The 21,925-nt window shown below is 43.7% G+C and overlaps 1 protein-coding gene across 2 annotated transcripts in view; it reads left to right on the top strand.

Moving 5' to 3' along the window:
* Nucleotides 1-21,925, top strand: part of SLCO2A1 (solute carrier organic anion transporter family member 2A1) — a 56,756-nt gene that overhangs the window by 7,844 nt on the left and 26,987 nt on the right. For both annotated transcript variants that reach the window (XM_083443280.1, XM_083443279.1), the window contains exon 2: nt 16,441-16,578. In XM_083443280.1, coding sequence (XP_083299406.1) covers nt 16,441-16,578 — 138 coding nt within the window. The remainder of the gene's footprint in view (nt 1-16,440; nt 16,579-21,925) is intronic.

The raw sequence follows: 21,925 nt of genomic DNA, 5'->3' as shown, positions 1-21,925 counted from the left end.
ATGAAATATCCAAAATCTATTTTAGGACAATACCCTTTATTAAACTCATCTTGTGAAATAATGTGCAAGCTTTTGAGTTTTAAAAAAATTCTTCCATCAGGCTGGATGGCTAAGAAAGTGGCTTAGGGAAAAGGGAGAAACTGAGCTGGCAGTCATGCCATGAGGCTGCATCTGGTCAGAGTCCTTTGGCCCAATGTGGGAGGAGGGAGCTAACATCCTTATTTGAACATCTCCTCCTTCTGCCCACATTCTGCCATAAGACTCTGACCAGATGCAGATTCATGATGTCTTCCACGAGTTCCTTCCACTTTGCTTTCTTTTAATTTAGCCTGGTGAAGAGTTTTGGAAAACCAGAAAGCTTTTGCTCTTATTTTGTAAGATTGTTGTTGACCTAATAATGGAAAACCTCAGTTCAGAATTAAGCAACCAGAAATGCCAGATCTGATTAGAAGTTCATCTCCATTTCAGCATGGGAAAATGGGGAGACCATCTCAAACAAATGCATTGGCTGTTCTTTTGTTTTAAAGGTTCAGGAAAGGCAGGTTTTGATCGGAGAATGGTTAGGAATGCTGGCTAAATCAGTCCTAGTCCAGCTTCTGGAATGGTATCTGTGTTAAGTCTGTTGCAGCAAAACCAATGTCATACCTTCAAGATCGATACATTTTTTTGTGGCATCAGCTTTTGTGGCCTGCAGAGTCCACTTCTTCAGATGTATGGAGCATTACCCTCAATTGGCAATTAGGTGTGCACATGTGTGATAGACACATTCGGATGCAAAAAAGTATACAGCCTGCAACAAATTCAGTTAAGCAGCCATTCACACCAGCAGTCATAGATGCCCCTATCTAGGCATTGCCCATCTTAGTTCAATATGTATCAACAGAGACAGAAGCCCATACTCAGACCAAAACTGTGTATATTTTGTACTGAAAATCTAAAATGTGTTTGCTAAGGAGAAGTAAATTTGGTGACCTATATACACTATACAAATCAGGGCCAGGCCGGGTTCCGGGGCCCAGAAATCCCCAGTGGCACACAGGGTGGGACAGGGATCCCTGCATGGGAGTGCCTGGTTCACGCCCCCTGAAAATCACGTGCCCGGGGCTATGGCCCCCTGGCCCCCTCCACACTATACCCCTGGTCGCAGTTGAGGATGGGTTTGTCAGGGAGCAAAATGCAACAGGATGAAGTCAAAAAGGATGTGGATCTCTGGTTTCCGAGTGTCCCAAATCTTTGGGGGAATTAAGACCAGAAATTCACTGGTCATGTGGAGTGCTGTGAGGGGGGAAGGGGGGGTCACTGCTTTTTTAGTAGAACAGGAAGCCTTGCTTAATCTGACTTCGCAATAGCACTTGCTTTGTAGTCTATGGTGGCCAGGAATTCAATGATGGCCAAGAATTCATAGGAAGCTGCCTCATCCCAAGACAGACTGACAGAGCGGGGGATAGATCATGCCTTCTCCACCAGTCCCCTTGTTAGAAGGGCACAGTTTGCAAGCATAAGCTCCATTTCCATGCCTGGTCATGAAGAACACCCCTGCTCCCCTCTCATGAGACACTGAAAGGCAGGAAGCTCGTCTCTTGGCTGGCTAATAAGTTTCCTTGGCTGGCCTACTCATTTCAAAAAATGCATCCAGTAATTGGAGTGCCAGAACTGATTGTAACTGTTCCACAGTTGGGTCAGGCTTGCAAGAAGCCATTTTTCTTGTCACCCATGGGGAATGAGATTCTTCCCCACCCGCACCCCAGTGATTGGGCAATCTCATTTCTGTGAATGGGAAGAGAGTTGCTTCCTTTGTGGCTTGTCTAACATGGGTATGTAGAAGACAGGATCACTATTAAAACCCTCTGAAGACCAGTTCATTCTGTTAATTTATTTGCAAGGTTAGCAAGCTCCTTAACCCTCAGCTCAAAAAGCTTTCCGTCGAAGCGTTTAAAGTAAGGATGAGAAGTAATAATGGCCTTGAACCCATTAATAGGTGTTGTGTGCCTGACTGGTGGAGTTGCTTCTGATGTCATTCCTTGGATTGTACACATTTTACTGAGGCTTGGAAGCCAGATTCCTTCCAGCTCTAAGAAATGTCAGCCTTTGCTCAGAGCAAATGTGCGGCAGTTGAAAGGATGTTGCAAGGCTCCCATGCTGCCTTTTTACCTGGTTCATGTAATGTTGGTAGGAAAGCAGAGTGTTGATAACTTCGTGATTGAATCAGGATGTAGTGTGTGTTTATCTTGGCAGCAGCACCAAAAGTGGGGGGTAGTTTGGAGGAGGAGAGAGCTCTGTAAATGAGAGAGAGAGCTGGTTCTTTTCTTTTCAAAGAGACCTTCCTGCTTTTTGCCTTGCTGAGACGAGCTGGAGAAAATAAGTCGGGAAGTAAGTCCTGTTGAGTTCAGTGGGGCTTACTCTCAGGTAGGTGTGCCTAAGTTGTGCAGCCTTTGCAAGCTCACTCAAAAGTAAGTCTCCCTGAGTTCCACAGGACTTGCTTCCAAGTAATTATGCACATGATCACGACCTCATTACAGCAATGCACACTTATTAGGGAACAAATCCTGTTGAGCTTGGCGGGACTTGAGTAAACATATTTAGAGTTGGGCATACAGTGGTACCTCAGGTTACATACACTTCAGGTTACAGACTCTGCTAACCCAGAAATAATGCTTCAGGTTAAGAACTTTGCTTCAGAATGAGAACAGAAATAGTGCTCCGGTGGCACGGCGGCAGCAGGAGGCCCCATTAGCTAAAGTGGTGCTTCAGGTTAAGAACAGTTTCAGGTTAAGAACGGACCTCCAGAACGAATTAAGTACTTAACCCGAGGTACCACTGTAGCTGCTTCTCTCGACCAGCACACCTTTTGGTGGCAGTTGCACATTAAAGAGGATGCTCTCTCAGAAGCATGAAACAAACCTCTATGGCTAGGTGACACAAACACACACACTCTCTGGCTGTGTACACACCATATAGTCAAGGCACATTCCCCCACCTGAAGGGAACAACCTTCAGAAATTACAGTTTCCAGGATCATTGAGGAGAGGGGAGAAATGTGTTTTGAACATCTCGTCTACAAATTGTCCTGTGCTGTTTAGTGGGATTTTGCCTTCTTGCCAGCGCCTTTCTCGAGTGAGATGTCAAGTTGCATTTTGACATGGACAACTGCCAATCATAAGGCCGGATTGACCCGCAAGTGCCCAAAGAGGGCAGCTGTTGCCAGCTGAGCCAGACCACTCAGGGGAAACAAGAGCAGGCAGGCCCGTTTTTCTGAGGGAGGGTAAGGTGGCTCCATGCCGAAATCTTACCAAGGAGTGGTCACCACAGATAAGACTAGCACGAGCAAATTAAGCAGCAGGAGCTCCTGATACTGTGGGCAAGGGCATGGCCTCCAGTGTCGGTATGAGAAGGGAGGTTGCATAAGTGCGTAGGTCAAGAGAAAAAACAAAAGGGATTTGAAAACGCAGAGGAAACTCTGGTAATCCCCACTCCCTGCGCTTATCTAGCACAGAGTAACAGCGCAAGTACAAAGAGCCAGCTATGGAACCATGCGCGCGCACACACACACACTCCAGGAATCCGGAGTCTGCAAACAAACTGGTGAATTGTTGGGTAACTAAATCAGCAGGGCCTTTATTGCAGTGATACAGCAGTAGGAACAACGCTTGCTGAGGAGGGGAAGCCCTAATGAATAGGTGACAAACCTGAGGGAGAGAATTCCTTTGACAGTGCTTTGTCCATAGCAGTCTTGGAGGATCAAGGAAGCAAACTTAACTCAGGTAATCAGCATGATTGCTGTTAACTGCAGCTTGTAAGGTATTTCTTGATTGTATTTTAATACCATCTTTCCCCTTGACCCAAGAAGCTTAGGTGGTTTACATGGATTTTTGTAGGAATGAAGGAAGCTGCATTAGGTTGTCCGACCATTGGTCCATCTAGCTGAATATTGTCAATGCGTTCCTCCTTTCTTTTCTGCAGACGGACCCTGTGAGGCAAATCACAGTCCGTGTGAGACAGTGACTTGCCCAATGTCACCCACTGAGTTGAGGTTTGGGCCCCCAGCCTGGCACTCTGTCTTGGCCTTTCCCAACTACAGGTTCCCCACCACTCATACAGTGGTACCTCGGGTTACATACGCTTCAGGTTACAAACTCCGCTAACCCAGAAATAGTGCTTCAGGTTAAGAACTTTGCTTCAGGATGAGAACAGAAATCGTGCTCTGGTGGCGCGGCGGCAGCGGGAGGCCCCATTAGCTAAAGTGGTGCTTCAGATTAAGAACACTTTCAGGTTAAGAACCGACCCCCGGAACAAATTAAGTACGTAACCAGAGGTACCACTGTAATACATTCTTATAGCTCTTTAGAATATAAAGACTACACAGTAATTCGTTGTTAACAGGTTAGCCATAGCAAAGAAGGGGAGACACAAAGAAACCTGACTGGCACACCAGCAACAAATAATGCCCTGTACAATGAACCTTTTAAAATAACGGGGGAATAAGGCAGCAGCAAAGTTTCAGCCTTCAAAAATGGGGCCGATGAAAAGCAGTTTGGTAATCAAGGCAGCTGTTCCGTGCCATGCTCCTGGGTCTCTGCTGGTGTGGTGGCAAAGAAAACAGGAGAGGAGGGTGGAGGCAGAAGGAACTCCAGGCAAGCAGGAGAACGCCCCATGTGCCAATTTCCTGTAAAGCCATATTTCTGTACTGGTTTCTCATAAAAAATCAGGGTGGTGCAAAACAGTAAGACATAAAACACTATTTAAAAACAATACAAATAATAATTAAAGGGATTGGCTGATCAGTCAAAACAACAGCAAACGCTTGAAGAAGAAGAAGAGTTTGGATTTGATATCCCGCCTTTCACTCCCCTTCAGGAGTCTCAAAGCGGCTAACAATCTCCTTTCCCTTCCTCCCCCACAACAAACACTCTGTGAGGTGAGTGGGGCTGAGAGACTTCAAAGAAGTGTGACTAGCCCAAGGTCACCCAGCAGCTGCATGTGGAGGAGCGGAGATGCGAACCCGGTTCCCCAGATTACGTGACTACCGCTCTTAACCACTACACCACACTGGCTTGTTTTGTGAAAAGGCCTTCAAGAGCTGGCTGAAAGTCAAAAGCAGGAATGGCTGCTGAATCTCTGCTGGGAGAGTGTTCACCACAGCATGGAACCAACAGCACCAAATGCCTGACTTCTAATGGAGGCCAATTGAGTCTCTGTAATATGGCGGGCAGCTAGCGGCACTCTTCTGTCTGATCCCTAGCACAACACTGGCTTGCAAGGAAGCATTCTCAATTTGTTTTCTTCTGGAATTGTCTTCCATTAAAGGCCCACCAAAGCTTAAGTATGGTTTTTGGAGAAGTTGGCCATAAGTGGAATGCCACCAAGCCTGGTTTGCATAGTTCCTAGCACTCAAGTCCAAATGTTGAATTTTCAATAGTTCATCTAATGAAATGCAAAATCGCTCCCGAATAATTTTCTCGCAGTGGCCTTCTGTAGGCTGCTTGACCCTAATCATCCAGAGTCTTGGGGCTTTTCAGATCAGATCTCTTCAGACACTGCAAAAACTGTATGGCAATAAAGATGTTGAGAAGCTTTTAACAGACATTTCCTTAAAAGGCCAGTGCTTTTTCGAAACGTTGACTTCATAGAAATTCCTCTCTTTCTTTTGTGCAAATTGATCTCTTTGTATAATAACCATCCCCAGCCAGGCTATAAATCACTGCCTTCCATGAGGTGACAACAGCTTAAAGAGTTTTCTCAAGTGTCTGTGCATCCCCCATTGACCCCAAGACAGTGCTCTGATACAATATGATCACATGCACCGCACCAGGCAGTGATTTGTTGGTTAGATAACATACTATGAGTAAGAGATGGTAGCAAAACTGACTCTCCTGCCTCTACTGACACACACATGCTTGCAAACACTGAACATGGTATAGTGGTTGACAGTATGTCATTTAGGCTTAGTTTACTTAAATCTTTGCTTGCAGCCAGCAACTCTCTCTCCGTGCTGCTTATTCATTCCTGGTTTTTCCCCCCTTCTGGCACAGTAGTATCTGGTAGATGGGAATTAGATATTTGTGGGCTTGGGCTAATGCAGGCACCCCCAAACTCAGTCCTCCAGATGTTTTGGGACTACAGCTCCCATCATCCCCAGCTAACAGGACCAGTGGTTAGGGATGATGGGGATTATAGTCCCAAAACATCTGGAGGGCCGAGTTTGGAGTGCCTGGGCTAATTCATGGCAAATTCTGCCCTTATAAGTGATTTGAGAAGAAACTACCACTTGCACCCATCAAACGCTTTGATTCTCTGGTTTAAATGTGATCTCACAGCTACTGAGAGAGAGACCTGGATCTCTCTGGATTAAAATAGCCTTATATTGGTTCACAGAGTTTACAGCAGTTTTGAAACCTCTTGAGTTTTTACAGCCAAAGTGTCTGTGATTGGCTTTTCCTGCCAAGGATGGGGGAATTTGTCAATTCCTCCAAGTTTCAATTTTTTTCTACTTTTAAATCCAGTTCTCCCCATTTCCATGTACAGTGTGGGGTTGTTGGGGTTTGTTTTTTTAAGTCCCCGTGAAAATTCATCAGTGAATTTCTCTTAATATACAAATGTTTCTATGCATTTTTGCCTAATGTACACATTGTTGCAAAGCAATCCCCCCTAATATAATGCATTTTTGTATCTTATTTTCACCAATATGTGCATTTTTATGCACACTTTACCCTGCTACATGCTGTACACATTCCTTGGCTGGAGAACTGCATTGCAAAATTCAGATAAGAGCGAATTTCAAAGATTGGCTGTGTTTCTGTTCGTGCATTTTGGGAAGTGCAAATTAAGTAGGTTTGCCTTTCAGCATGAATGGAATCTAATCTCTCCCTCCAACCCTAATTCCTACCTAGGTGTTAAGTCCAGGCTCTCTGTTTCCCCCCACCCTTCTAAAGGTAGTGGGATTCTATATTCTTTTCAACTGGATTTTATTTTATTTATATAGCACCACCTGACCCAAAGAGGTGGCAAACTAAAATTCAACAAGGAGGAAGCAACAGAGAAATGGGAGGAAGTGGGGGCAGGGTAAAAAATAAAAAGGAAAGGAAAGTGTATTGTTTCAGATGTATGTGCTAGACAGAAACGTTTCAACAGGCAGCTGAAAGGCCAGAAAGGTGTGTTTTCGGAACGCCTTTCCCAGTCAGTTCTGGTAGGTACCTTTGTTACTATCTTGCTCAGTGCTGGTTTAAGACCTTTTTTGTTTTCCAAAGCTTTTAACTGAATTTGTTGCCCCTGCTGATCTGTTTGTTTTACTGGCTGCTGTTCCTGTGGCTGTTTTAGAAATTGTTTTGCTGACTGCTGCTGCTTATTTTGTTGCGCTGATTTCTTAAATAGCCTTTTGTCATTGAATTTTTATGATGTTTTCTGTTAGCTGCTTTGGAGATTTGAGTGGGGAAAAGCAGCAACTAAATATTGGAAGTAAAATTATGGCCTTTTTAACTGGAGAGTTTTCAAAAGGCAAATCATTTGTGTGACATAGGATTAGACTGCACATCTGGATCCCATCTTATACATGTCTACTCAGAAGCAAGTTCCATTGAGTTCTGTGGGATTTACCCCCAAGGAAGTGTATACAGTCTTGTACCCCAAGTTAGTTGCATTTGGTTCCCATTATTTCAGTGGAACCTAAACTGAAGTCATGACTGACTTTTTACATTGATGTTAGTGGGACCTCAGTGGGACTAACTTAGGTTAGATTTGACCCAATGTGAAGTGCACTATAGCCAGTGTGGAGTCGTGATTCAACTCTGTCCAGAAAGAGTTCAAATCTCCATGCTGATGTGAACCGCCCTGAGTGGCTGGGGGCCAACCATTGTCTCTCAATTGAGCCTACTACACAGGATTCTTGTCAAGATAAAAGTGAGATCACCCCCATCCATATTGGCCACCATGAGCTCTTGGGAAGCTGGCTATGTTGGGAACAGGACTAGACAGACCTTTGGTCTGATCTAGCAAGGTTCTTAAGTTTTTCTACTACAAATTCCACTTAAAAATTTAAATCCTCTGTAATACGGATTGTGTTTAAAACAGGCATAGTCAAACTCGGCCCTCCAGATGTATAGGGACTACAACTCCTATCATCCCTAGCTAACAGGACAGGAATGATGGGTGTTGTAGTCCCAACACATCTGGAGGGCCGAGTTTGCATGGTTTAAAATGTATTGAAGGCTGTCGGTACGTGCTTTGAGTACTCATCATTCATGCAACCACTTACTAGATGTGGACTCATTGTGTGTCAGCAATTCCCTTCCTGCTGTTTCATACTTCGAAGGTGGAGAAATTATAGTGCAGATAAGAGCAATTGCCTCTGGGTCTCATTTTGATGATGATGGTGGTGATGTTTTCAGGGCGATGAGAAGAAATTCAGATATTACCTTGGCCTGCCCTTTCCTGCCACCTCCATTTCCCTATGACTAGATTTCTAGAGGGTTATGTCTAAAAGTGCTTTTTATCTGTTAGCACAAAGATGCCAAGGGAGGCTCTTCTCCTTCGCTCCAGCTCCCTTTGTTCCACTCTTGACAACAGAAAAGCAGCTCAAGACTGGGCTTAACTGTACTCTTCTCCCCCCCCCCCAAAGGAAGCAGCCTGATCATTGCCAGTTTCTCTGCCTTGGCTAGAAGATCCTCTCTTGTTCCAACCAGCACTGCTCTTTGGGAGTCAGGAGAACCAAGTTTGACTTAATTTCACTATGTTCCTTGACTCTTAAACTCTCTGCTTGCAGAACAGGAAAAGGAAGTTCTGCTTCCACTGGGAACCAATACCCTCAATTCTGACCTATCTTGGTTTTCTTTAACATTAACCCGTTCTGTGGTTGCCGTAGGTGTGAGACGTGGCTTTCTGACCACAATAGCGCTGTCTGTCTTCTGCCAGACCTTTGCAAGCTTTGCATTTCATAACAGACATTTATATGCAGTCTAAGGGTAAACAGACTTGTTGACTGATTCCCATTACCTTGCATAAGCTGTCAGCTGAAGCCTTTATGACAAAAGAATACAGCCAGTTTTACATTATTGTGTATACACTGCATGCTGTCAGTTTGCTGAAAATAGACGCTGCTCCCATTTTTACATGTTGTCATAATATTTTATCGAGTCTAAATAGACAGGATCCAGATCTCCTTTCTCTTTCTCTTTGTGGTAATTGTGAATGAAAAGACAATGTTTTATATTCATTTGATTCCTTTTGTTGCCACAATCTTAATCTTTTTTTATTCCATGTAACTGAGGAGGCATATGTGACAGAAAAGTAGGAAACAAGACGCTGCTATAACCAATGTCTTCCCTATGATGTGAAGCCTCCTGGGACTTTTAATGCCATCCTGATAGCCAATGGGATTTGCTGTCTTTATATAGAATGACAAGGACGAGAAAGGCTGGACAGAGAGTGGGATTTGCTTTCTTTCAGATCTGCTGTCACCTATGACTTTACCTGGCCTTTTGCTAGGCTGGTTTATTTTTAATATATGAAAAGGACAGCAGGTTACAGAAAAAGTAAGACAGCTCCCTTTCTGCTTTTCATTATTGGCAAACTATGCTCCTCAAAGGTTAGACTTGCAGTCCTGGTTCTCATGGGGTCTTTGAGGTTGGTTCCAAAAGAGCAAACTATTTTGGTGCATCAGTTAAAGTGTTAGACTAGGACTAGGCAGATCCATTTCCAAATCCTCACTGAGTTGCAAATCGTGCTGGGTTGGTCGGTCTCCCTCCGCTAACTCAGGCTTGCTGCGAGTATGAAATGAAGCAGGGAGGGAAGAGCCCCTGAGCATCTTTGTAGGACGGTTGATATTAAAATATGATCAAATAAATAAATAAAAGATAGCCCTATTAGTAAGCAGTTCTTACGCTTCTATCCCTGCATTAACTTGGGAATAAGTCTCAGTCATCTTAGTGGGGCTCACTTCTCAATAGGTATGCTGCATGTGCATTGCCCTGTAAGGCCACATTCACACCAAATAATAATAATGATGATGATGATGATGATGATGATGATGGTGTTATAGGAATGGGGGGACATCCCCGAAATCCTAGGAATGAATAAATATTAGGATTTTGATTAATTGGGATATGGATTAAGACACCAACTGCAGAGCTGTGCCTGACTTTTGTAATAGTCCTAATAATAATAATTTATTATTTCTATGCCACCATCTGACTGGGTTGCCTTAGCCACTCTGGGTGGCTCCGCACAAAAATTAGTAAAAACACAATTCAACATCAAACACTAAAAACTTCCCTGATGCCACTTTAAATAGACACGGTTTCCCTCAAAGAATTCTGGGAGCTGTTGCTTGCTAAGGGTGCTTCAGGGTTGTGAGGAAGCCCTGTTCTCCCCACTGAGCTACAATTCCCAAAGTTCCCTATGAACAGAGATTGGTTGTTAAACTACTCTGAGAGAGGCAGTTCTGAGGGGATATGGGGCCTCCTAACTCTCATCACCCTTAACAAACCACAGCTCCCAGAATTCTTTGAGGGAAGCCATGACTGTTCAAAACTGGATCAAAGTGCTTTAAATGTATGGTGTGAATATGGCCTTAGAGAAGATTTGGCTCTGTTTAATGTACTGCAGCCAGCCTGTCATAATCACACAATCAGGGCAGGTGAAGCCATTCAGAAGAGGGATTTATAAGCTGCTTATGCAAGCAGCCTGTAGATAGGATCATTCATCTGTCTTTAAAATAAACATAAAGGTGATTAACAGGTGGCTGAGGTAAGTACAAATGCATATGAAGTGTGGCTTCTTTTACAAAATGCCTGATGAATGTTGTCTGAAATTTGCCTGAAGTCACAAGACATGGCCTGGCTCCCTCTTGCAGGAGATCACTTTCAACAATGAAGAGGAGTTTAGGATCACTGTGCCATCTTTACAGATGTAGTGGCATGTTTGTTTGTTTTTAAATGGATATCTTCCAGGTTTTCTGGGCTGAGCTCATGTGTAACGTTGCAGCCTTGCAGGAATAATCCATTTGCCCAGCCAACGTTATGGCTGAGCTAGTTAGCTTATAGCTTCCAGCTGCAGCAGCTCCTGTGATCTCTGGCATACATTTCAGGAGTATCACTTGTTCTTACTGTGTAGTTCAGGAAAGCCACAAGTGTTGCCTTGCAGTTTATGTTGCTGATGGAGAAAAACCAAGTACATTGGAAATGCTTTAGTCTGGAACAGCAGAATATGTCTTTGAGGAAACGGCGGTCAGTTTCTACAAAGGAAACTGTCAACATGTTGGGCTGCCTTGGGGAGTAGGAAAGATAGCAGAGCTCATGTATATAGCCCTACAAGGCCTACAAAAGGGGTCATCTTAGTTGTTTTAGTCCATCATTTTCCAGTTCTCACTTCCCTGACTTTCGGACTCCTTGTTATGTCCTCCTGTTCTTGATTTCACCTTCTCTAGAATTTTCTCTTCAGTCTTATGTGCTTGTCATCTTCACCATCTTGACATCATCAATCCCTCTCAAAAGTAATATGTGTGTCATTCCTTAAGGTTAGATCAAATGCATCACTTCTCATTTCGCTTTTCTGTTGTGGGGGACACACCAAGCAGTTTGCTACATAACAAAATTATTTAAAATGTTATGGGCAGCAAACAGCCTTAAAAGCATGATAGTTGAAACATCAGCAGATAAAAATCAGACCAGGAGAGTAAAAGCAAAACAGCAAAATGACAGAAAACTTATAAAGCATCAGTTCCTGAGCAAGTGGGTGACAATGATAGCTGCGTAAATATTTCCAGGACAGTTTTCCTGTGTGCTCGAATTTATTATCTCTTCTCTTTCTTCAGTGGAATACCCAATCAGTGTGCATTGAATTCACAGGCAGCATTTCATCTAGACACAGACACATCTAGACACATAGCTTCAGCAATGTTGGTGTGTTGTGTCCTCGGACCACGTCCTGGGACAAAGTGCTTTGCATAGATCAGAAGTGGAGAAGCTGTTGCTTTCCTGCAGCTTCCACCATCCCCAGCCAGTGGCCATGGTGATTTCCATCCATAGCCTTTTCATCCATCATCCTTGGCAAATACAGGAAAGTTGGACTTTTTAAATGGTTCTTACATTGCATTTTGTCCTATTAGGAAGTTGTTCCCTCCCAATGTGAGTAATACGTTTTGTTTACTCTTAAGTCTGATTTTTGCAGTTTTATTTATTCAGTGTTGTAATGTATGCAAAGTTTAGTTTGCCTAGAGCAGGCTTCCTCAACCTCGGCCCTCCAGATGTTTTGAGACTACAATTCCCATCATCCCTGACCACTGGGCCTGCTAGCTAGGGATCATGGGAGTTGTAGGCCAAAAACATCTGGAGGGCCAAGGTTGAGGAAGCCTGGCCTAGGGAATGTAGACTGTGGGATGATTAAGGAATAAAATAAATAAATATACTCTGAAGCGAAAAGGGGGCTTGTAACACTAAGCAAGACTATGACTTGTCTCCAGCAGTATGGCAGCAGCAGGAGTAGAGTAGAAGGGAAGGGCCTATGGATTTCAGCAGTGTGCACTAGCATGCTGCACACTCGCATTTAAACCATAAAGGTAAAGGTAAATGGACCCCTGACCATTAGGTCCAGTCGCAGACGACTCTGGGGTTGCAGCGCTCATCTTGTTCTATAGGCCGAGGGAGCTGACGTTTGTCCACAGACAGTTTTTCTGGGTCATGGGGCCAGCATGACTAAGCCGCTTCTGGCGAACCAGAGCAACACACAGAAATGCTGTTTATCTTCTCGCCGGAGCAGTACCTATTTATCTACTTGCACTTTGACGTGCTTTCGAACTTCTAGGTTGGCAGGAGCAGGGACCGAGCAATGGGAGCTCACCCCGTTGCGGGAATTCGAACCGCCGACCTTCTGATTGGCAAGCCCTAGGCTCTGTGGTTTAGATCACAGTGCCACCCACGTCCCTAGTTTAGTTTATTTAATTATGGTTTAACTTTAAAGTGACAAGCATACCAGGCCATTCTCTTAAAGAAGGTGCTTTCTGAGCCTGTTTCTTCTCCTCCTTGTGTGTTTTTGGGGTGTGGCAAACAGTAGTTTTCCTTCCAATTTAAAAATGTTCTCTAAAAATGGCTAAAAATAGATCAAAACTGTTAGTGTAGCCTACTGTGCCTCAGGATATGGAGAGTTTCCTTTCTGTCACTTGGGACTTAAGACTGCAATCCTTTACCCACTAAATGTTGAGGAAGCCTCATTGATCTTAATGCATCTTACTTCTGAGCAGATATTCACAGAAATGTGCTGCTAACCTCCTGGGTCCTACATGCTGGAAAAGGCTTGTCTGCCTTCTGCTTCACACATGTGCCAAATGAGACACTGTAGCATTTAGCTGGTGTGATGCTAGCACAGAATCTAATAGCATCTGATCCAAGTTTTTGTTTTGACATATAAATCTGTACTGTTTACCTTCTCTTCATCTCTCCTCTCTTCTCCCAATTCCTTCATGACTTCTGAATAGTAGCTGGGTTTAGGGTTGTATGAAAGTGGAACAGCTTTCCAGAATGCTTGAGGAATTGTGTTGGGGTTGGTTTTTTACTGTCATTCTATGAACAAATGTCATGCTGTGTTTTTTTAAAGCGTGTACTATGAAGTTCCATTTAATACAGTGGTACCTTGGGTTAAGTACTTAATTCGTTCCGGAGGTCCATTCTTAACCTGAAACTGTACTTAACCTGAAGCACCACTTTAGCTAATGGGGCCTCCTGCTGCCGCCACACCGCCAGAGCACGAGTTCTGTTCTCATCCTGAAGCAAAGTTCTTAATCTGAAGCACTATTTCTGGGTTAGCGGAGTCTGTAACCTGAAGGGTATGTAACCTGAGGTACCACTGTACAATACAAAACAGTATTTTCGACCTGAGTGCTGGAAGACAGACATGGACCTAGGAAACCCTGTTCTGCATTATGCAGAATAGTTTTTGGAAACGGTTGCCTTTCACTAGGGACTCTTCTACAAAGATAAACAGTGGGGAGGTTAATAGGCCATAAGATTGGAGTGCGTTTTATGTGGTGGTTTTTAATCTATGGTTTTATGTGATGCGATCTGCCCACTCCTAGAAAATGGATGTTAACTGAGTGAGCGGGAAGGCTGAGAGTAGGCCTAAACCGTAGCGCATATAATACTAAGTCAAGCAAATCCTAGAGAGGATAAAGGGAGCCTTTCGAAGTCACTTGCTAGTATAAAAAATGGGGTTTCTTGAAATGCATAAGGCCTCTGGACTTGAATGTGTTCTGTACTGATTAATGAATAACTTCCTTTTAAACATAATGAAAATGTATTTTTGTCTCTAAATACACTGCCCCTTCAGTGTTCAATAACTAATAGTCAGGACACATCTGCCATGTCATCGAATCATAGTGTCTGGGATCCTCATCAAACAGCTGCAGAAGCTTCAGTTAATAAAGGCATAACAAATGTTGCTCTCCTGGGAGACATTCCTTTCTCCCTAAGTAGTACCAGCCAGCTTTCAATTAAGGGAGAACATTTACATTTCCCCCCTCTTCAAATACTCCTGCAGTTGGTTTTCCTTATGGAAGATTCCAGAACTACATTAAAAAAAACAAAACCAAAAGAAGACTCGCAGGCTTGTCCATTACAATTATGTAAGACCTAAAGCTGCCCAGCCACAGGCTTCCTGAGCTTTGCCTTGTGTCCTGGGCTTTGAGCCAGAGACTCCAAGCAAAGCTCAAAGCCCAAGGCATAGGCTGTGTCCACATTCCCATTTACTGCACACTCGCTGCGTTTCCAGTGCTGCCTCTGTAATCTATGATTGCGGGGTGTTATTCAAAATTCATATATATCCTGTACTTTGTTGTAACCTACTAAAGTCTGGTGTGTTCTCGCTCAAGCCATCTTCCCACTGACTGGCATCTTAAGTTCATACCTAACCTAGCCATTTAAGGGGTAAACACCTTAGCATGGGGGAAAGACATGTTGGTGACCTCCTGCTCCCGGTGTGTACAAAAACAGAAAACACAATGGAAGCCTTGCTGGGGTGAGGAGCTATGAGACAAATGGGGAGGGGAGCATCATTGCACTTTAAGGCCAGTGTCAACTTCCACCTGCAATTCCATGCTTGGGAGTAAGCACCATTGAAACGCTGGGGCTTGCCTCTGAGTAGACCTGTCCAATGGAACAACTCTTGTAAGTTGTAAATACTAAATAAATACATATTTTTATTTTCCACAAGTGATGTTTTTAAAGTAGAGAAATAGGGAAAAGCCTAATCATTTTTTAAACTGCCTATTATGATGTATTTGCTTTCCTGGTCTATTACAGAAATGCAATATAAGCTTCCTCCTTTCATCCTGCCTCCATTTCCTGTCCTGCTTTCTCATATTCCTTTATTGGTAAAATTACTGGTTGGCACATGCATTCCAAAAGTGGGGGTGGAGGACATTGGAGCCTGCCAGTCAGTCTTGCTGGGGTTGTCCCATCTCCAGAACTAGGGGGCATGAAGTACAGTATTTGAAATTATGCTGCCTTCATCCTGTTTTCTGAACAATATTGTTTCTTTCACAGTGTGGAGTTGGAGATAGGAAATTGTTTAATTTTTGTTGTGTACTTTCGGATGTTTATTTATTGCTTATGGCTACTTTTGTTATGTTTGTAATTGGGTTTTTTCGTGTTGCAAGCTGGCTGGAGCATGGTTTTAACTATGGGAATAAGTGCTTTTTTTCTAGGAAAATAGGTGCCAGTACTCACCATAAAGTTGTTACAGTAAGTGTCCTACTTTTTAACAACAAGAGGTGATTGTACTGTGGACCCTTGATTACCCCCTGTAAAAAAGCACATATGGGAATTATATATGTATTATATGTGTATGAGATGAGATGGGTGAAACCCTGAACAGCGGTACTCTCCACTGCTAAATTCCCATGCTTGTTCGTTTTAACAAGCACCTATTTCATGCTCTAAACAGAGGCAATGAAGGCATGATGCTTATGTCAAGCAGTAGTAATAATTGGAACGGGTACTCTCTTGTCAGTCAGAAGGCAGTGCCTTCAGCAGTCACAATGCATTTTCTGTCTAATGCTCATTTGCTTGTGTAAACCTGTCAATCAATCACATATTAAATTACGAAAGCAAAAGCCTCCCCCGTCCTCTTCATAATGTCTGTCACAATGTTTGGATCTTTTCTCAGTGTCGGCGCTTCCGACGTGTGTCATGGGTGGGAAACTCAGCTTAGCTGGATTCTAAGAAACGTTGCATGAACAAGTTGCACAGGCAACCCGAGTGAACCGGGAAGGCTTCATTCAAATAATTGAGTCAATTGTATTTTGAGTTGTGAGTGTGGTTTTATATGCACACTATCGCTCTGGCAATATCTTGGCAACACCCCGGGATCACCAGACTGAGGATGCTCCAGCCTTGATCTGGGTGATTCCTGCGGGCTCACTTTGCCATGACCCTAATTCTGTTACCATTTTGCCAACAGGTGTTTGTTGCCTGCCATAGCCTTCTGCAGCTGGCCCAGCTCCTCTACAGTGCCTACTTCAAGAGCAGCCTGACAACCATCGAGAAACGCTTTGGCCTCTCCAGTTTGTCCTCTGGCTTTATCTCCAGTTTGCATGAGGTAACTGTGTGAGGCATACCGGTTCAACATAAAGCTAGTGGGACTGGTCATCCTTCCTCATTACTCCCTGTGTTTCCCTGAGCTTAGTTTAGGTACCTGTGGTTATGCAGTCATTGTTGATGAAGTAATGGATGATAGTTCACACTCCAGATAACCTAGAAGACCTTCTTCTACTGCTGCTTACATCATTGAGGTCATGAGTGTATAATAATAATAATAATAATAATAATAATAATAATAATTTGTTATTTATACCCCGCCCATCTGGCTGGGTTTCCCCAGCCACTCTGTGCGGCTTCCAACAAAACACTAAAATACAATAACCTATTAAACATTAAAAGCTTACCTAAACAGGGCTGCCTTCAGATGTCTTCTAAAAGTTTGGTAGTTATTTTTCTCTTTGACATTTGGTGGGAGGGCGTTCCACAGGGCGGGTGCCACTACCGAGAAGGCCCTCTGCCTGGTTCCCTGTAACTTAGCTTCTCATAGCAATGGAACTGCCAGAAGGCCCTCGGTGCTGGACCTCAGTGTCCGGGCATAACAATGGGGGTGGAGACGCTCCTTCAGCTATACTGGACCAAGGCTGTTTAGGGCTTTAAAGGTCAGCACCAACACTTTGAATTGTGCTCGGAAACGTACTGGGAGCCAGTGTAGGTCTTTCAAGACTGGTGTTATATGGTCTCAGCGGCCGCTCCCAGTCACCAGTCTAGCTGCCGCATTCTGGATTAGTTGGTTTTTAAGAAGGCAAACTGGATGCTGCCTTGGAATGACACTTAGCGAGGACAATTCCTTCCGAAACAAGAATCCTGGGAGGGGAGAGGGGGCAGTGGGAAAGAATGATTTTGAGGCCTTGGGGCCTGCTGCTTTCTGACTGTTTCCCTGAGAAAGAGGAGAGCCTGACCTACCTTTCTGTGCAATGGAGTGCTGCTACACCCATGGGTTTAATAGATATGTGCTTTCTTCCAGGCCCTCAGAAGTGGTGCCGCATCTGGTGTGTAATGCTGCATTACACGTTAATTAATGCTATATTAAAAGAAGGTGAAAACCCCCCAATTTGTTATGGAGCTGTGAGTCAGACCATTACAGCATCCCCTGCACCATCCAAAACTAATGTCTAGAACTTTACACACGGTGATAGCCTTTATTATAGCAGCACCTTTGTAGTACCCCCATAATTAAGATTATGTCAGTGTTTCCCATGAGAAATCCCTCTTTCCCCGGGGATGGAGTCAACATCATTCATGGAACCCAGCCAACAGCAACGGCTTTTGCTGCTTCGGTTGTGGTTTTGCTCTGCTTCCTTTGCCCTGCTTTCGAATCCAGGAGACCCTCCAACTCCAATTCTTCCCCATTCCCTTTCTGAAACATTTTCTGCCGCCTCTGCTTCCCATAATTCTCTGCATTGCACTTTGGCTGGCAGGTTTAGAGCCCTCTCCCCTTTCCTAACCTCTAAACCAGGCATCCCCAACCTGTGGCCCTCCAGATGTTTTGGCTTACAACTCCCATGATCCCTAGCTAGCAGGACCAGTGGTCAGGGATGATGGGAATTGTAGTTGAAGACATCTGGAGGGCCGAAGGTTGGGGATGCCTGCTCTAAGCTCTGCAGCTTTGGGGCTGCTTAATTTTCTCAGCTTGTTTATAAGTACTTTTAATACACTAGGAAATTATCCTCCTGCGGGAAATGACTCCTAGCATCTTTTTGTCATTTCCAGCACAGACTTCCCTTTGAAACAGATCAGGAGGAGCAGAAGCTTTAGATACTTTTGTGCTCTGGGATCCGAAACTATCAGAAATGTCAGAGGCACATCTGCAATGCAGAATCCTGCAAAGGGCCATTGACAGCCAGAGGTTAAAATGGGGACCATCTTGCTTTCGCTGCCTCCAAGCAGGAAAAGACAGCAGGACGTAAACAGGCGGTCTGGACCGATCCAAAGTTCTTGTCCATCGGATATTCCTGTCCAAGAAGAGCAAAACAGTCTTAATACCAGTGCAGCACTGACTGCAATACAGTCTCCCATCTACTTACCCACCAACTGCCCTTGACTTTGAATTTCTCCATGTGGTACTGTTTTGCAGTGGCTGGTGCTATAATATAGTTCTGGCTCTGCTTGAGCAGTTTTCAAGTTGGAACTTGGCCCCTAGTGACTCAATCAGGCCCAGCTTTGATTTTTAAGCTTGATATTTGGCAAAGCACCTGGAGCCTGGCAAGCGACGCTATCAAATTCTAGGGGGAAACACAAAATAGGTGTGTTAATTAGCCGGGGCTCTGCTGCGTTTGCACAGTTTGTACTGTCAGCGTGCGAAGAGCATGCGAACCGCACTTGGGCAGAAATATAAAATGGATGGGGCCTGAAGTAAACATGAGCCTCTGGGCCTGGCACAAGCCGAAAGCAGAGCAGAACCGACATCCAAGGGCCCAGCAGTTAGCCATCAGGGTGAGCAGCTCTGGTTCACATAGCACTGCGAGGGAAAGCGTTTGCCAAAGCCTCACACTTAACTGAGAACATAAGACCAGTTAAACTGTGCTGTGTTAGCGTGACTGTCCATCTGTTTAGATTTGTTTCCCACTCCTTTCTCTGAGGGCTGTTCTAGAAAAAAATCACTCCCAGTGGTTCTCACCCTGTTGCTGCCTCCAGCATCAACCACTTCCAGAGACTTGAGAGGAAGCCCATAAACATGTCAGCCGCAACCCACTTCTCTTTGAACGCCCATGGGATACATGGACAGAATGCAAAAATCAAAACTCAACAGTTCTTCAGGGCAAGCCCAAGCACTGGACAGAGCGAGGCAGCTCTCAGGTGGCAAACCCCCCCTGAATCCTCTAAGCTGCCTGGCCTGCACCACCAAAGGTAGCTTGCTGCCTTCAGGTACAGAAAAGGTTACAGTCCTGCTGGTGGTGTTGAGGTAAGATTCACCTGCCAGTCTAGTTGGAGGCACCTTCTTGTCCTTTTAGGTCAGGGAGCAAAATATCTTGGAGCTGGCCCTGCAGTCCCCAGTGTTATACCTCTTGGACCATCCATATTTCCTACTTTATTCGGGACTCTAAATCGCTGCTTCTGCGACTCTTTCTACCTAGCTAGAGAAGCAGCTACTTCAATGAGCATCTTTATGGACTTCTCCCTAAGTAGTAGGAGTAACAGAACTTGCCCAGAGGGCAAAATAAGAGCAAATATTGATTATGCCCCATTATATCGTGGTATATGTGTCTGAAACTAGATCACATTTTAAAACGTTTCTTTTGTCAAATAGGCAGTGTAGGCAGCAGCATTGACCTCGATTTACATTGAGATCTCTAATACTGAGGCCGATTTATTATTATTATTATTATTATTATTATTATTATTATTACTTTAAAAGATTCAAGGGCTGTACCTTTTTCCCTGTGGGAAAGATCCTGATTACTTTTTGTATGTTGACATTTTTTGTTGAAGTTTTAAAAAAAGCATAGGGTCAGATTCAACCAACCCATTCTCAAGGGGCTGCTACCTCAATGAGGATTCCCCCCCTTCCACCACCACCCGTGTTCCCCCCAAATCTTCTTTCCCCCAAACAGTATGTAGGGTGAGGGAAAGGAGAGGTCATTTCATAGGACAAGCAGAAGTGTTTGTGCTGATGGAACGGCTATGCTGAATTACACCTATTGTTTTTTACCTTTTACCTTAGAAGGATTTCTATCCTGAAAAGTAAGGTAGAAATTAATGGTAATAAATAGCTAGGTAGCTAAATAAATAAATAAATAACATAAAAAGCTGCCTTAGCATTGGTTGGTCTAGCTCAGTATTGTCTACACTGATTGGCAGAGGCATTCCAGGATTTCAGACCCTGTTCTCTCCCAGCCCCAACTGAAGATGGTGGGGATGGAACCTGGGAACTCCTAATTACAAAAAACATGTTCTCTGCCACTGAGCCACAGCCCTTCCCTTCTTTGACATGAATGTGCAGGAGCCATTAAACAAAACAAACTCTGGTGCCCTGAAATGCTCTAACCAGGTCCTGAAACACATTGCTCCATTCACAGCAGGGGACACAGGAAATTCTTCAGTACTTTTATGCAAAAAAGATGTCTTGTAGTTGGGAAACCTCCATGGTGTCCACTTTGTGGTAGATTCCTTGGGCAGTCATATATCTGTGGCCATTCCAACCCACAAGTAGTTATCTTTCCCATCCATTTGGAATACATTTGCTTTTGCTTCCAGACACTTTCATACTTTTATATGGGGCTCCCCTTCCTGACTCTCTCTGGGATTATAAAGTTTTTCTCATTTATTTGTTAGATTGGTTCCAAAAGCCGCAAAACCAGGGAGGGGAGCCCATGTAAGCATATAAGAAAGGAAACTTGGGCACAATTACTGTAGTTTCAAATGTTAAATTAGTCTGAAAGTCTGGACCAAGCCAGTGCAATTCTAACTTTATGTAACCCGCACGTTATGGCTAACCATTACATCTCATGCAACATGTAAATGTTTTGAGACAACAAGGGAATTGTCTCATGCCAAACCCATAGATCCACATACTTCCAAACAGATTTTAAAATCCAGACCCTTTAACAGACACCAAGAGGACTGATTTGAATCACATGTCTACATTCTTGCGCAGTACTGACCATTCAAGAATGCATTCAGGGGGTGTTGAACTATGCATAGGGCAGATCCTTACTTTGGTGTAAGCCAACATCTTCAACTGAGCTGTGTTGGCCTGCATTATGTGAAAAAAAATTGGCGCAAATGAATTCTAGATTGTTTAGCAATAATGTTTGTTTGGGGCCATTATTGGTACATGAAGATGTTTAACATGAAGATGTTGCCACAGTCCAAATTTACACAATAATCTGATTGGACGTCACTTTTTAGGTACATACCAATTAAACATTTGTGTTCCACAGAGCAGAAGTACCTTTAGCATCTCTTTTATTTCAAAAATAATAGAAATGAATGCTGATGTGGATTTTTTTTCTATTGTAAATATCTCTGGTGAGGTTATACTTACATCTAATGCTTGCATTGTGTGTGAGTGTTTAATGTATAAAATGAATTCCTTCATTTAAACGCTCCAGAGAATTTATTAAATACAATCTCAGAAATACATTTGCATTTGTTGGTTATCCTGCTGCTTTATTGCTTTTCAAACATAATAAGTGAATCGTGGGCACTTAACATTTGGAAAGTGTCATGTGTTTAAAAGAACCACGCTACCCTGCTTTTTCCTTTAAATGATCATAGGTATTGCTTTCACCCAGGGGAGTGTTCAACATAGGCATGTTTATTTTCGGTTGCTAGTGCATCAAGCAGTGACTTGCACGTGCGAATCAGCCCTCACAGATCAAATAACCAGAACAGATCACAGATAG

Source organism: Podarcis tiliguerta (assembly GCF_965153285.1).
Source record: "Podarcis tiliguerta genome assembly, chromosome: 5".
Lineage (NCBI taxonomy): Eukaryota > Metazoa > Chordata > Lepidosauria > Squamata > Lacertidae > Podarcis > Podarcis tiliguerta.
This window is presented reverse-complemented; position numbering and strand designations above follow the sequence as displayed.